Source organism: Centropristis striata, chromosome 17, assembly GCF_030273125.1.
Source record: "Centropristis striata isolate RG_2023a ecotype Rhode Island chromosome 17, C.striata_1.0, whole genome shotgun sequence".
NCBI classification, from domain to species: domain Eukaryota; kingdom Metazoa; phylum Chordata; class Actinopteri; order Perciformes; family Serranidae; genus Centropristis; species Centropristis striata.
The window spans coordinates 23207670-23220972 of NC_081533.1; the positions used below are offsets into that span (position 1 = coordinate 23207670).

General features: G+C 40.7%; 1 protein-coding gene across 7 annotated transcripts in view; it reads right to left on the bottom strand.

Annotated features, from left to right (window-relative positions):
• The window catches only part of mark2b (MAP/microtubule affinity-regulating kinase 2b), a 60690-nt gene that overhangs the window by 2482 nt on the left and 44905 nt on the right, over window positions 1–13303 (bottom strand). For 3 of the 7 annotated variants that reach the window (XM_059355607.1, XM_059355604.1, XM_059355611.1), the window contains 4 exons: window positions 8904–9170; window positions 6067–6093; window positions 2599–2637; window positions 1767–1876 (listed from right to left, as the gene is read on the bottom strand). In XM_059355607.1, coding sequence (XP_059211590.1) covers window positions 1767–1876; window positions 2599–2637; window positions 6067–6093; window positions 8904–9170 — 443 coding nt within the window. The remainder of the gene's footprint in view (window positions 1–1766; window positions 1877–2598; window positions 2638–6066; window positions 6094–8903; window positions 9171–13303) is intronic. The other 4 variants (XM_059355606.1, XM_059355605.1, XM_059355608.1 and 1 more) reach the window with 4 other exon arrangements.

Below are 13303 nucleotides of genomic sequence, written 5' to 3' on the forward strand. Positions count from 1 at the left end.
GAGAGAAACAAGAAAAATGAGACAAGCGGAGAAACGAGTACAGAATAAGAAATGAGACTGATAGAATGACTGCAATATTCTGACAGAAAACCCCGTTGAGACAATAGTCGATTCCAATATCCTGTTCAAAGAAGTATAACTGAATCAGGATGTGAAGCTTTAAAAGCCCTTCGTTGATAATCAGAGTTTTTAGGACATTTGTTGTCAAATGTTACAGTGATAGAAAACAACCGTAAAAGGCTGCGCTTGAACCAAATCACCAAAACAGTGAGTGCAGTATGAGAGCATCACTTTAATGACCCATATGTGTGATGTCATGTTAATGGCAAGTGACTTCACGGTGATAAATGTCTTTGTACTCCCTCATAGCAGGGTTGTACAGCTCTGGAAAGGTCATCATGGCAGCGATCAGGCTCTCTTCCATCTTCACAGTTGCTGAGTACAGTGGAATGTTACGATGCTACACGGTACAAAACAAGGTCTTCTTTCTGTGGGTGTCTTCCAGTCTGAATGCAGGTTATGTGATTGGCTGCCGCAGCGTGATGTTGGGTTGCATTTCTCCAAAAGTTGTTTCTTTGAAAACTTTTTGTGGTTTCGTTTTTTCCCCCAAGCATTCCCTCCATCACTACCTAAAGTAAAATTAATAGGAAGACTGGGGTTTTTGCCACAACGTCTAATATAGTGTGAAAGCAGCCTAATGCTGTGTTCCCACCAAACGCCAGGCAAATAATGGCCTTAGTGACTGTTGTGGAAGTCACGGATATGAACAAACATCACGCTGACATTCATGACATCATCCGGAGGCACACACTGCCGATATGGTGCTACTACAGAGGCATGTAGCCAAAATAAACAGATTGTGACGTGATTTATTGCAGTTAATGGATCAAAAGGATGCAAAAATAACTCGCTTCAAGCTTTGACGGGTCTGTCTTTCAAACAGACAAGCCAGCTACTTTTAAAATGCTTGTTTTCAGAATGAGGTTTGGATTAATCAGGGCTGTAATAAATTTAACAATCTCAACACTGACAGAAAAATCTCATATGAAAAGGCGATTGACCCAAATATCACATATTGTGTTTTTACACCCACTTGTTTGTAATCATGCTGCAAGAAAAAATGTATGTCCCTTTTGGTGTGAACACGCCATAACCGACATGGATGTTGTGGAAAGGTGCAGCTAATAGATATTTTCATGATCGATTAATCTCTCCGTTCAAGTAAAAGAGCACTCCAGTCTTTTAGTATGGCTCTTCCATAAAGTTGGGGACTCTTGATAGGCTTATTTAATAAAGAAAACACAGGGCGAAATATTTTGATTTCTAGGACTAATAAAATCACATAGTTATGACTCTCCCTACCTGGTAAAGATCAATGTCTTTCCACAATAGACACTCAGCTGGCAGCTAGCCTGGACTCTCTATGAGAGGCTGGAGGTCCCAAGATTAAAATGAGGGTAAAACACAGGTCATGAGTCCCGAGAGCACTCCTAATACCCGAAAGTACCTCAAACCTCTGACACCAATCTGCACATAATTTGGGTTTGATTCTTGTCTGGATTTTTATGTTCATGAAGAAGCTTTCTATGGTTAGACACAGTTTATAGGTTGAAAGTGTAGAGAAATGATTCCATTCTTTTCAATTGTTTTAACACTACGAGAGACTACAAAGATTGGTTTTGAGGTGGAATATCTATATATAACATGTTTAAAGGGCATCATTATTGAAAGGGTGATGCTGTTAGTAGCAAGCAAAGCCAACATACCAGTGTTACCAGATCCTGGTGAGGAGTTGTTCTCATCATTGTTGGAAGAAGAAGAGAGAACACCACCAGACGTCTTCTCTGACTTGTCCACTGTACTGCTCAGCATAGACCTGTGTGAGGGATGGGAGGGCGGAGGAGAAGGAGAGAGGTGGAGGGAGACAAGAGGAGCAGAAAGAAAGGGCAGATAAAGAGATGAGAGAACACGGTAAGAAGAGAAGAGAGGGAATGGAGAGGAGGGGAGAAGCGAGGGTGAGGAAGAAATAGGCAAAGAGAGAAAAAGAATAAAAGTGTAAGAATTGAGAGAATTATTTAAAAAGTAGAGACAAAAAAGGAGGGGAGGAGGAGGGAGAAATGGTGGGGTGATTGGGAGGAAGAGGGAGATGATGAGGTCGTGGAAATGAATGAAGACAAGAAGCAAATTTTCTTTAAGTACCCCTGTGTGTGTTTGTGCGTGCACATCTCTCAGGTCACTAAAATGTATGTGGATCATCTGTGATTGTGACGCAATATATTTTGAATTGTGCTTGCACACAAACACACATTTGGGTAATTTAATTCTGATTTCCCCTCACACACACATGCAGGTCAGCCTCCACACCACCACTCTCACTCTCTGGGATGCTACCATTCACTGATAATCTCCCGTCCCGATTGTTTAAGCCGTTATCATCACCATCACCAACCAATTACATCCCGACTGCCCCGCCCCTCTCCCAGCCATTCACAACAAGCTCAGAGATCATCTACTGATTGGCTCCAGTCTACTGATTGGCAGGCGGTTTTGGTAGAGTCTGGGGGTTTGTAGGGTTTTTCGGGCTGCTCTGTATCTCACCTGCTCCCCTCATCCCGACCCTCTCCCTCATACGGACTCCTCGAGAAAAATCAACACAAGTTTAGTCTTTTTGAGAGCTAAGGGCAACAACTGGACTCTTGCACAGAAAGAAATCAGCTGGCTGAACAGTGGCGCTGCTCGCCGTGCCTGCCTGAATGTTCCAATCCAACCACATCGAGCACAGACTCCAAGCATCTCATTTTCACTCCAAATTCAAGTCCAGAGACACCTGATGACTTCACAGCCCAAAGTGCAGATTCCAATGCCAGTCCACTCTGATTAACCACTATATCTCAGTCATCACATAATGAGTGTTCAATGGGTTGAAAAGAGGAGTCAAGGAAAAGTGTGAGCTGCACCTGACATTCATAAATCCACAAGGTTTTTGTGTAAATTCCTTCCTAAGTTCTTAGTAACTACTAGTTTCAATTTTCTAAACATAAGAACCAATTGTATCCTCTGCCAAGGACGTTGGTTTTTATAAGCAGAATTACTGGGAAACTATTGGTCCATTTTTCAGGAAACTTAGTGGACGGTTGTAGCATAGGCAAAGAAGGACCCCATTATATATTGGAGCAGATCAAATCATTGAGAGGACAGACAAATAATTTTCCACTTTCGTGAACAGGATGTCGTTGACTGAGGTGTGTACTCTCCAAGTGGCCTTTTAGTTTGAAATTTCAGCTACTATAATACGTTCATAGAGGTATATCTGATGATGCTAATCTAACCTACGATTTCTTTTTTATATAATTGGAGAAAAAGTTGGACCTGACACAGGTAGACTTACTTTTTAACAACTAATATCTATTTAAGAACTAGTGCATAGTGATTCAGAAAACTACACATGGGAGTCCCACAATGTAAAAATGTATTTTGGGAACAAAATGAATATGGAATGATTTGGAACAGAACAGAATAGTTTAGAACCAAATTAAGTGGCTTGGAGTGGAATGGGTTCCAATAAATCCAAGAACTGAATGGAGTGGCTTGGAATGGAATGTTAAGGAAAAAATGTGAAATTAAACAATTTGGACCAGGATGGAATGTTTCAGAACACAATGTAGTGCCTTGGAATGGAATGGACTGAGTAACATCAAACTGGAATGTTGGGAACAAAATACAAAATAGAATGATTATCGAATGGAATGGTTTAGAACAGAATGGAGTGGCTTGGAATGAAATGGGTTCCAACAAAATGGAATGTTGGGAACAAAAAGGTGAAGTGGAACAATTTGGACCAGGATGGAATGGTTTGGAACAGAATGGTCAGCACGGTGAGGGCGGGTCGTACTGCTATAGGAGGTTAGGAGCATTAATAATCCCAGCACTGCATTAAAACCTTTATTAGTAACATTGGGCCTACACACAGGCTATTTGAAAATCCTATAAAACACATATGTAACACACATACATAAATATTCTCTCTCATACCAACAGACAAGACTGAAAACACACAAAACAAACTCAACAAAAAAGCAGACAACAACAACAAAGAAACATAAAGACAAAAACAGCTAAAGATGCAGACAATGGAAGGAAAGTGACACGTACATGACAAATTCAACAGTTTATGATCTTAAATTCAATCTGGTGTGGGAAAAGACATCATTCCTGTCTTTCCCCATTAAAAAAATATCAACCAAACATCATGTAAAATACCTTCTGCAACAAAAAGATGGTTAAAATGTAGCACATGGGAAATGACAAGTGGAAAAAGTGGAGATAAAAAAAAGTTACCAAAGGAACAATGTAAAAATTAAGTAATTTGTGCCATTTTGCATGCTCTGTATGATTGAGATAAATATGAAGGGATGCAAAATGGTTTCCGGGGCAGGGACACTATGACATCAAGTGAAACACTGTCCACTATACAGAGTGTACTTTAAATACAATTAAGTGGAATCCATCCATAAACTCATATATACAATATTCCATTTGCCCCTTATTTACACATATATTTTAGGGCAAATTAAATTTTCTCCTTTTCACATGGGCCAAAGGCTTTGATACTTCTATGAAAGGCAGTGCATCATTATACTCTAATAATAAAATAGAATTACAACTTCTAACCACCAGGTGGAGCAATGGTCCAGATTTAAAGAAAATTGCTCTACCTGCTGGTAAAAAGCAGACAACACACTCAAAAGCAAGTGTGTGTTTTGAGAAAAATGTAGTTTGTGTGTAGTATATATATGTGTGTGTAGTATATATATATATATATATATATATATAAAAATGTGTTATGATGTGTTTATCATCTACATGTTGTGCACATATCTATGTGAGCATGGAGACAAGATGTGTGTTAATGTAACATGTTTGCATTGCAAATGTACAACTGTGTTTGTGTGTGTTCACAGCATAAAGGTCTTTTCCAGCCAGAGTAGGTCAAAGCCATCCAGTTCTGTTGCTGCTGCTGTTGTTAGAGAGCCAGTGCCAGAGTGAGAACAGAGCGATGAAAGAAAGGAAGAGTGCAGCCTCCAGAAAAAGAGTGCAGCCTGAGAAACTCTGCAGCCCCGTCCCTCCCGGGTCCTCTCCTCCTCTCTACCTCCACAGCCAGTGACTTCTCATTATAAGTTACCTCCCCCTTGGGATCATGACAAACTTACCCTGAAAACTAAAAAACACAATTCCTGTCTCTAATTTGAGTCTCGTGACCAAACTGATAAAAGCAGCGAGGTGAGATGGGTGGTAGTCTGGTAGGTGACGTTAGCTTGGATGATGGTTAGCAACATTAAACGATTAAATGAAGACTAAAATGAAAACACCTGCTTGTACTAGCTTAAGAGAATGAAATATTATGTCCCTGTGCTTCTTTCTCTCTCATTTTCTTAGGGTAATGAGGAAATTAATAAATTAGGTTTAGGTTTATCGGATGACATTTTATGCCATTACCTCACCATTTTATTTTAGATTTGGAGAGGAAGCTCAAAAGAAGGATAATGTTACCTGCATCTGAAGCTAAGAAAGGAAAAGGGTTAAGAGTTGAAAGGGAGTAGTTTGATCTATAGCGCCATTAAGACTCGACCTACATCTGGGACGCTACAGGGGGATACAAGCTCACACACTACCTGCTTACTAAATGGAAAAGGAGGAAGTGAGGATGAGGAGGAATGATGGAGGGATGAAGAGGAAGAGGGGTGAGGTGTTATTGTGCCGCATGATGATGGAGTGAGTGAGTTAAGTGAGTGGGTGGGTGAGGGGGGACGTTAGTAAAAATAAATAAATAATAATGGGCCAAAACACGGCACTCAAAACCAGAAGGCTCAAAAAAGGGGCAAACCACAGAAATAAAAAAGGAGGAGAAAAGATAAGGCTCAAGGCACAAAAGAAAGATTTCAACATAAAGCTGCACGAAAAACACCAAAAGGGGAGGAAATATATATATATGTAAAATATATATGAAGAAGAGAATATACGCATATATATCAAGGGGTTATATTTAACGTTGGGGGTGTTGCCTACCTTCTCGGAAACCTGAACGAGAGATTTCTACAAAAACAAAAGAGGGATAAAGAAAGAAAGAGAAACAAACGTATATATAAAAATGTATAGATTTATGACTTTCCTGTAAAAAGACAAGCTGCTTTCTGAGTAGCAACCGTTAAAGCAAACTGTCCAACATGAACCAGGCTCATTTGGGACATTGAAGCAGCAAGCAACATTAAATAAACAAAAAGAAACAACCAAAAAACTAAAAATTTCATCGGAATGTGTTTTAAATGTGGGAATTATCGGTGTGAATGTGTAAACAGACATTGTTCAACGCACACCACAACACCTTAAAGGGATATAATGAGCTCTGTGGGAAAATTACATTAAGACACCATGTTTGAACAGTCAACCCAACATGAAATGAAGCGCTCCTCCACATACAGAGCAGTCCTGGGTGATCCTGGAAAGAAGTGCTTGTGAGGTGAAAAGTTCAAATGTGAAAAAAAAAATGAAAAGAGAGAGAAAAGCACCCGCTATACATAGACACAATTCAAATGAAAATACACAGGTTAAGCAACAACTTAGTCTTGAACACACACACACACACACTGAGAAACTTAATCTAGCGCACACACACATACACACACACAAGCAAGTAGACTGATGTGTTTGAAGGACGGAGAAACATTTCTATCCAGACCAAGCAGGAAAATGCAGTGGTGACTAATATAATATGTTAATAAAACACATAGCTTTAGTGCATATATATGTGTGTGTGTGTGTGTGTGTGTGTGTGATCAAACTGCACAAATGCAACACAATCTCTCTGTCTCCACCACCTCTACTTCCTAACAGCACGCCAACTTGTGCGTGCGTGCATGTGTGTCAAGGTGTCCCCACTAGCGGTATTTATAGTTGAGGGAAAAGTGATATCTCCGGTGTAACCATGGATACTGTCGCCACGGAGCTACAGTATCTCCGAGTGGGAGGCCTAGAGAGTGGCTGCGCCTGTACCTCCGCCTCTCTCACACAAACACACACATACACCAACTCTACACCAACACCCACGCATACAGACAAGGCACTTTGCTCATTCTCAATTTCTGTCTCTTTCAAGCTACAAATCACCAAAAACACTTCTTTCCTCACACAAACCTCAACACTCACAAAGAATTATGTATTTGATAATTCAGTGACGGGAATCTCAACCTCACCTGCTCTCTTTGCTTTTCATTCTTTCATTGCTCACTAGGCCCTTCCTATTTCACTCTCGTTCGTTCCTGCCACTTTTAAACTAGAGCCTAGCCGATATGGGATTTTTGAGGCCGATGCCGAAACTGATTTTAAAGGAGGAAAATTAATCGATAATTGAAGGTGGCTGATAAAGTACTTTTTTTTTTCTTTGCTGTAATGAAAATATGCACCCATTTTTCACCACTCTTCAAATGTACCCAGAGAGCTACTTTCTCAAACATAAAACTTTATTTAACATTGTTATACGTTATACAAACAATGTATTAGATTGTCAGCCAATTCTATCAATTATAACTGAGGAAATACAGAATAAATAGGAATAAAATAAATAGTTAAATAAACATAATTACTGCCCAGTTTCAGTCAATTACTGACTATTTAAAAAGTAACAAAAATAAATGAATAGCTAACACCATTTCTAAATCAGACCAAGCAGCATTTTCTGCATTATATAGTGCGTAAAAAAGTTTTCATAACAGCATATACATCAATATAGATAAGCCTAATATCGGCCGATAATATCTGTCATCCGATATATCTGTCGGGCTCTACTTTAAACCCTCACTTCCTGTCCCCACCTCTCCTCCACATCTACCAATCTGACGGTGGCCTCTGATGATAATATGCCAGTGAGCCTCACTGCTCCTTTATTCATCTCATCTTTTACTCTTCGCACATTCTGACTCAGCTGCACACAGACTACACCACCCTTCATACGTGATTTAGATCAAACTATTTTTTCTCTTTCTAAAGACATGTCTGAGCCATTTTTCTACAAAACAAGTAGAAACCAATATATTTAACACCATTCCCATCAGTCTAGTTGTCACAACTGCAGTTAAAAACTTGGAAAATACTATATCAGTCAGGATTTTCCTTCCCTTCCACTTTTTCAACCACAATGTACTGTATTCACCTTCACCAAAGCTGGATCAAAGCTGCAAAGCTGACTCCACTTCCAGAAGATTTTTTTTTACAAAAATCTAAATAAACAAGTTTAGCTTTGATTGCAACTAGGTACCCATAAGAGAAGCTTTAGTGCTGCAACCTGCAGTAGAGAACCCGAGATGAAAACTGGGCCAGACGTTGAGGCAAAACCAAAATTACTCCTCAGTCACCACTGCTCTGAACAAATTATAGAGGACACACAGCTGTTCCCTTCCTCTCCCTTTCTACTCCCAGCAGAGTTACAGATCAGCACAAGTTTAGTGATAGGGATGAGATGAGACCAGCCCCTTTAAAGAAATACTCTGAAACCCAGTGATGACATGGACGCACGCTACGTTGTTCCTTGGAGGAAATGAGCACATGAAATGACTTGTAACGTAAACCTAGTCATTTTCTCTTTCAAGCTGAAACCTCAATACTCAGAAAAAGCTTCAAACTGTACTTGTGTTGCAAAGTAGCTGGATAATAAATATAACAGCTGCAACCACAAATGCTCTGAATTTACTGAGCTACAAACTCTCTTCTTCAGGCACACATCCTGTTGTGTCCTATCTGTCTTGTTACTTCCTTTCTCTTCTCTCTTACACAAGAACCACAGAGTATTTCTTTATACCATTCACCCATACCACTTTCCCATGCACCTGCCTCTCTTATCCGCTACTCACCTGCGTACAAATTTGGATGTGAACTTGCTGAAAATCCCTGTGGCGCCATGTGTCCTCCGGGCCTGGCTGTTGCCATGTGACAGTGATGGGGACGCGGGCCCGCCGGGGTAGGCGGAGCCCTGCTGGTCCCGGGCACCTCGCTGCTGGCCTGCGTGGAATGTGCTGCGGATGCCCACCCCTCGGGAGAAGTTGGTACGGTCTGACACGGCAGCGCTGCTGATGTTGTGGGCAGATGGGGAGGCACCAGGCGCCCGCTGAGGTGGAGCACTATAGGAGGAGTGGGAGGAAAGAGGGAGGGATGGTAAAGAAAGAGGTGATACAGATGAGGGGAGGATGTAGGAGAGCAGAGAGGTGGATGTGGAGGAGATGAAAGAGGTGCGAAAAGATTGGAGAGGGATTGGGAAGAGGTTGGAAGGTGTGATGAGAGAAGAGGCAGAGAAGAGGAGGTGCAAATGAAGAAGAATTCAGGGTGATGAGACAAGACAAGAGAAAGCAAGAAATAAAGACAGCATGAAATAGGGAAGGATGGGGAGGATGGAAAGGTAAATGAACAAAGCGAGTAGTAGTAGGATGATGCAGGAGAAGAGAAGTCAAAAGAAGGGTAGAAGAAAGTTAAGAGGAGAGAAGGGATGTGGGAGAGGAACAAAAGTTAGACAAACACTCACTTCCTTCTCATGTGCTACTTACCTCAGTGTAAGTTCATACAAGTATCTATGTCTGTTCAACCTCTGCTCGCCCTGATGTTATAATCTCTTAAGTCAGCCAAGTCAATATTTAGGGACACATCAGGTCACTGACACACACACACACACACACACACACACACACACACACTTAATCCTCTTTACAAACCTCACACAGACACAGACACACACACAGACACACACACACACACACAGACACACACACAGACACACACACACACACACACACACACACACCACTGAGCTAAAAGCTTGCATTTGCTTTGTAAGCATGTGTGTGTATCTTCCATGCCAGTGTGTGGCAGCAGCACACCTGCAGCAGATGGCAAACACAACAAACAGAAATAGCAAAAGCACACAAACGTAAAGACAAGACAAATAAATAATAAAATTAGTGCAGAGAGTAGAGAAATATATATATATATATATATATATATTTCTGTACTCTCTGCAGGTGCAAGATATGGTTTCTTCTTTCTTCTTATGTGGGTTGTCAACATTTAGTCTGTAATAGAATTTTAAACTACAACTGATCCGATCCGCAAATGTGATCAAAACAAGCGATCTCCTGCAATCTTTAGTCTGACATTGCAGTCCCTGTTCTATATCTGTTGCTATGTGAAACGTTACCTATCAAGAAATAAAGACAGACTACTAGCTGAAAAACATCAGATTTTATGACTACATGTGTTGTTTTCTGTGGGATTGGTTGGGAGGTGAATGGTCCACCAGCTGGAGTGAACGGTGATGTTCTAAATCAGGGACTGTGAGGGACTAAAAAACAGTCCCAAGCAGACCTCTAACACAGTCCACATTACAAGGACAAATAAAGTTGCTTTTCAGTCACGGTTACAGTCTTACTGTGTGATGAACAACTTCAACACATCCTTTAATTTGATGCGGATATGTCCAAGTTGTGCAAGTTGCGAGGATGAAAAATACCTATACACACAAACACAAAGCTCATCTGTGGATACAGACGCAAGGAAAGAAAGGCTGGATCAGGCAGGTTAGTGGGAACCAGTGCGACATATTATAGTTATGAAGATGACTGTTGACTGGGAAAGACTACAATATTGCAAAGAGGATCTGAGGATTTGTATCAACATATGAAAGCATTCCATTGTCACTTAAGAGTGATAACAGCCTGCAAGTATTTAAAGGAGTTTTTTGTGTGGCGGATGTGTCTTCGTGGTGCAGCCGAATGATTTTCATGCTAGGCAAACTTGATTTACATATAGTGCACTGTGCCTCTACGTTATATAAATATGAAGTTGCCTGTGTGCAGTATCGCTTGCTTCAACACAGTACAGCATGGAAACGCATTCTCACTCCCAATTTGTCACATAAGGATGCTTGGTCAGGGGGCGACTTGTTAATCTAGGACGCTCTACGTATCCCTCTAGCATCAGTTTGCACATGCAGAAAAAAATAAAAAAATAAAGGAGGAAGTCAGGTGACGTGGTGTACTGAAAGAGTCAGCATAGGGAGGAGGTCGGGTCAAACACAGGACTTTAAACAAGGTCCAACCATCTATTTTCATCTACTTCTCCAGGGCCAGGTTGTAGAGGCAGCAGGCAAAGCAAGACATCCCTCTCCCCAGCAGGGTCCAGCTCTTCCTGGGGGACCCCAGGGTGTTCCCAGTGCCAGGAAAACCTCAAACTAGAGGTATCTCATCAGATGCCTGAACTACCTCAAACGGCCCCTTTTGACACATCGGCGCAGCAGCTGTACTCGCTCCTCCTGGATGTCCTAACCCTATCTCTAAGGCTGAGCCCAGCCACCCACAGGGGAGGAAACTCAATCTTTCAGTCTTATGCCCATAGGTGAGGGTTGGAACATAGAACAAAAAGGCAATATTGACTTATTTTAACATATGGACACAAGTTAACTTGAGTGGGAGTTACATATGTATTGCACTTAACTTACATATGTAACTTAGTCTACATTACAGCCGTACTTATTTAAGCACAAAGTGTAATCTTTTCCTAATCCGAAACAAGTAATGTTGTTGTCTAATCCAAAATTAAACTAAAGGGGTAAACATTGTGTAAAAATATGACACCAAGGGGTCCTGATCAAGCTTCCGTATGTGATGAGTTAGGAGTGAAAATGTGCTGATCACGGACACTTGTGCAGTACAAAAGGTTGTTAAAAATAATGCAAATTCATGAAAATGGTATCTGAAACATTTTCCAGAAGGGTAACTAGGGACAGCTGGATACAACAGGAATGGTTGGGAATTTGAGGCACAAGCTATGTTGTGAGAAAAGATGCCTATTCCTCACTTAGGGTACAGTCTATGTGTTGGAGCGGTACCTTCTCTCCAGCGTTCCCAACCAGGTTCTGAACAGCCCAAGCTCACTGCTGAACGACGCATGCAACAGAACAAGACTTCAACATAGAGCAGACAAAACCACATACAGCCAGAGGGCCACCTTGACATTTGCTCAGCTGGAATTTTAGCCTGACATTTGTGTGCATGTGTGTGTGTGTGTGTGTGTGTGTGTGTGTGTGTGTGTGTGTACTGGGGCTTCACTAGACAACTGTCACAAAAGGGTGGGGGTCTTGAAACTGAACTGATATGCCATTTGCACAGACAGACAGTATTTTGTGACAGATGTCTGGCTGGGGGAAAAAAGAGGACTTAAACTTAAAAATATCAAAGTAGCCCTTGAAACAGACACTATGGAGCAGGCAACTAACAACAAAGCAACACAACAAAGCACACACACACAAGCCAAGCACACAGACAGCAAATACACACAGATGACCAGCACAGTCAGATCATCACTCCATTTCTTTCATTCAACGAGACACGCCACAGTTTAGTAACGATTAATAGATGGAGACGGGGTTTTCCCAGGCAACTTCATAACTGAAGTGGGTTTACATAGCAGATTGGTGTTGTATAGAGGGCACTTAACAACCTTTGAGAACAAAAAACAGAGACTGTGGGAACCTTGAGAGTCCACTTCTTTACACAGGACTGAAATTCACTTGGAAAAGCCAGGGAAAATCCTTTTGTCGACAAACACAACATGTCAGAAAACCAAAGGTATATTATGCATATTGAATATTATTAAAACATTTATACATGCAACAGATTACATAACATTGTTAAAGAAACAGAAACATGCATCAACACAACTATCACATCTGCATTTTGTACGAATCTCCCCACAACAATTTTTAAAAAAAATCTCTTTCTTCAGTACCACTTCTTGGGAATATATTTATGATTAATAAGTGTATTTAATCTTGACTGTCCATGTGTGTAGATGGAGAACATGCTGCCTTTTAAAACATTGGATTTTAAGCTCTGTATGATGGTGACTTACAGCTAGAAACTTACCTGCAACATCAACATTAGTTGTTTTAGATTCTGAATTTTTTCATTTTCCTTAATAACCTGCTAATTTTAAAATGTCTGTATCTTGGCTTACAACCTACAATTGACAGATCTGTTGTCTGATAAGCAGGTCTGTACTGAACGGTTTTAAAATTAATTCATAATGTTGAAATTCAATTTTTAAGTAGAGGTTGTTGTTTTTTCTGTTCATTCTGTTTAAACCTGGTGTTTCTGCACAGTTGCAAATAAAGAGAAGGCTACACTAATACTGTAAGGATTATGTCATTTGTGAAATCCCAGTGGTGGCTGAGTAGGATCGTTTCTAACTTGTGTGAGTCATTTGT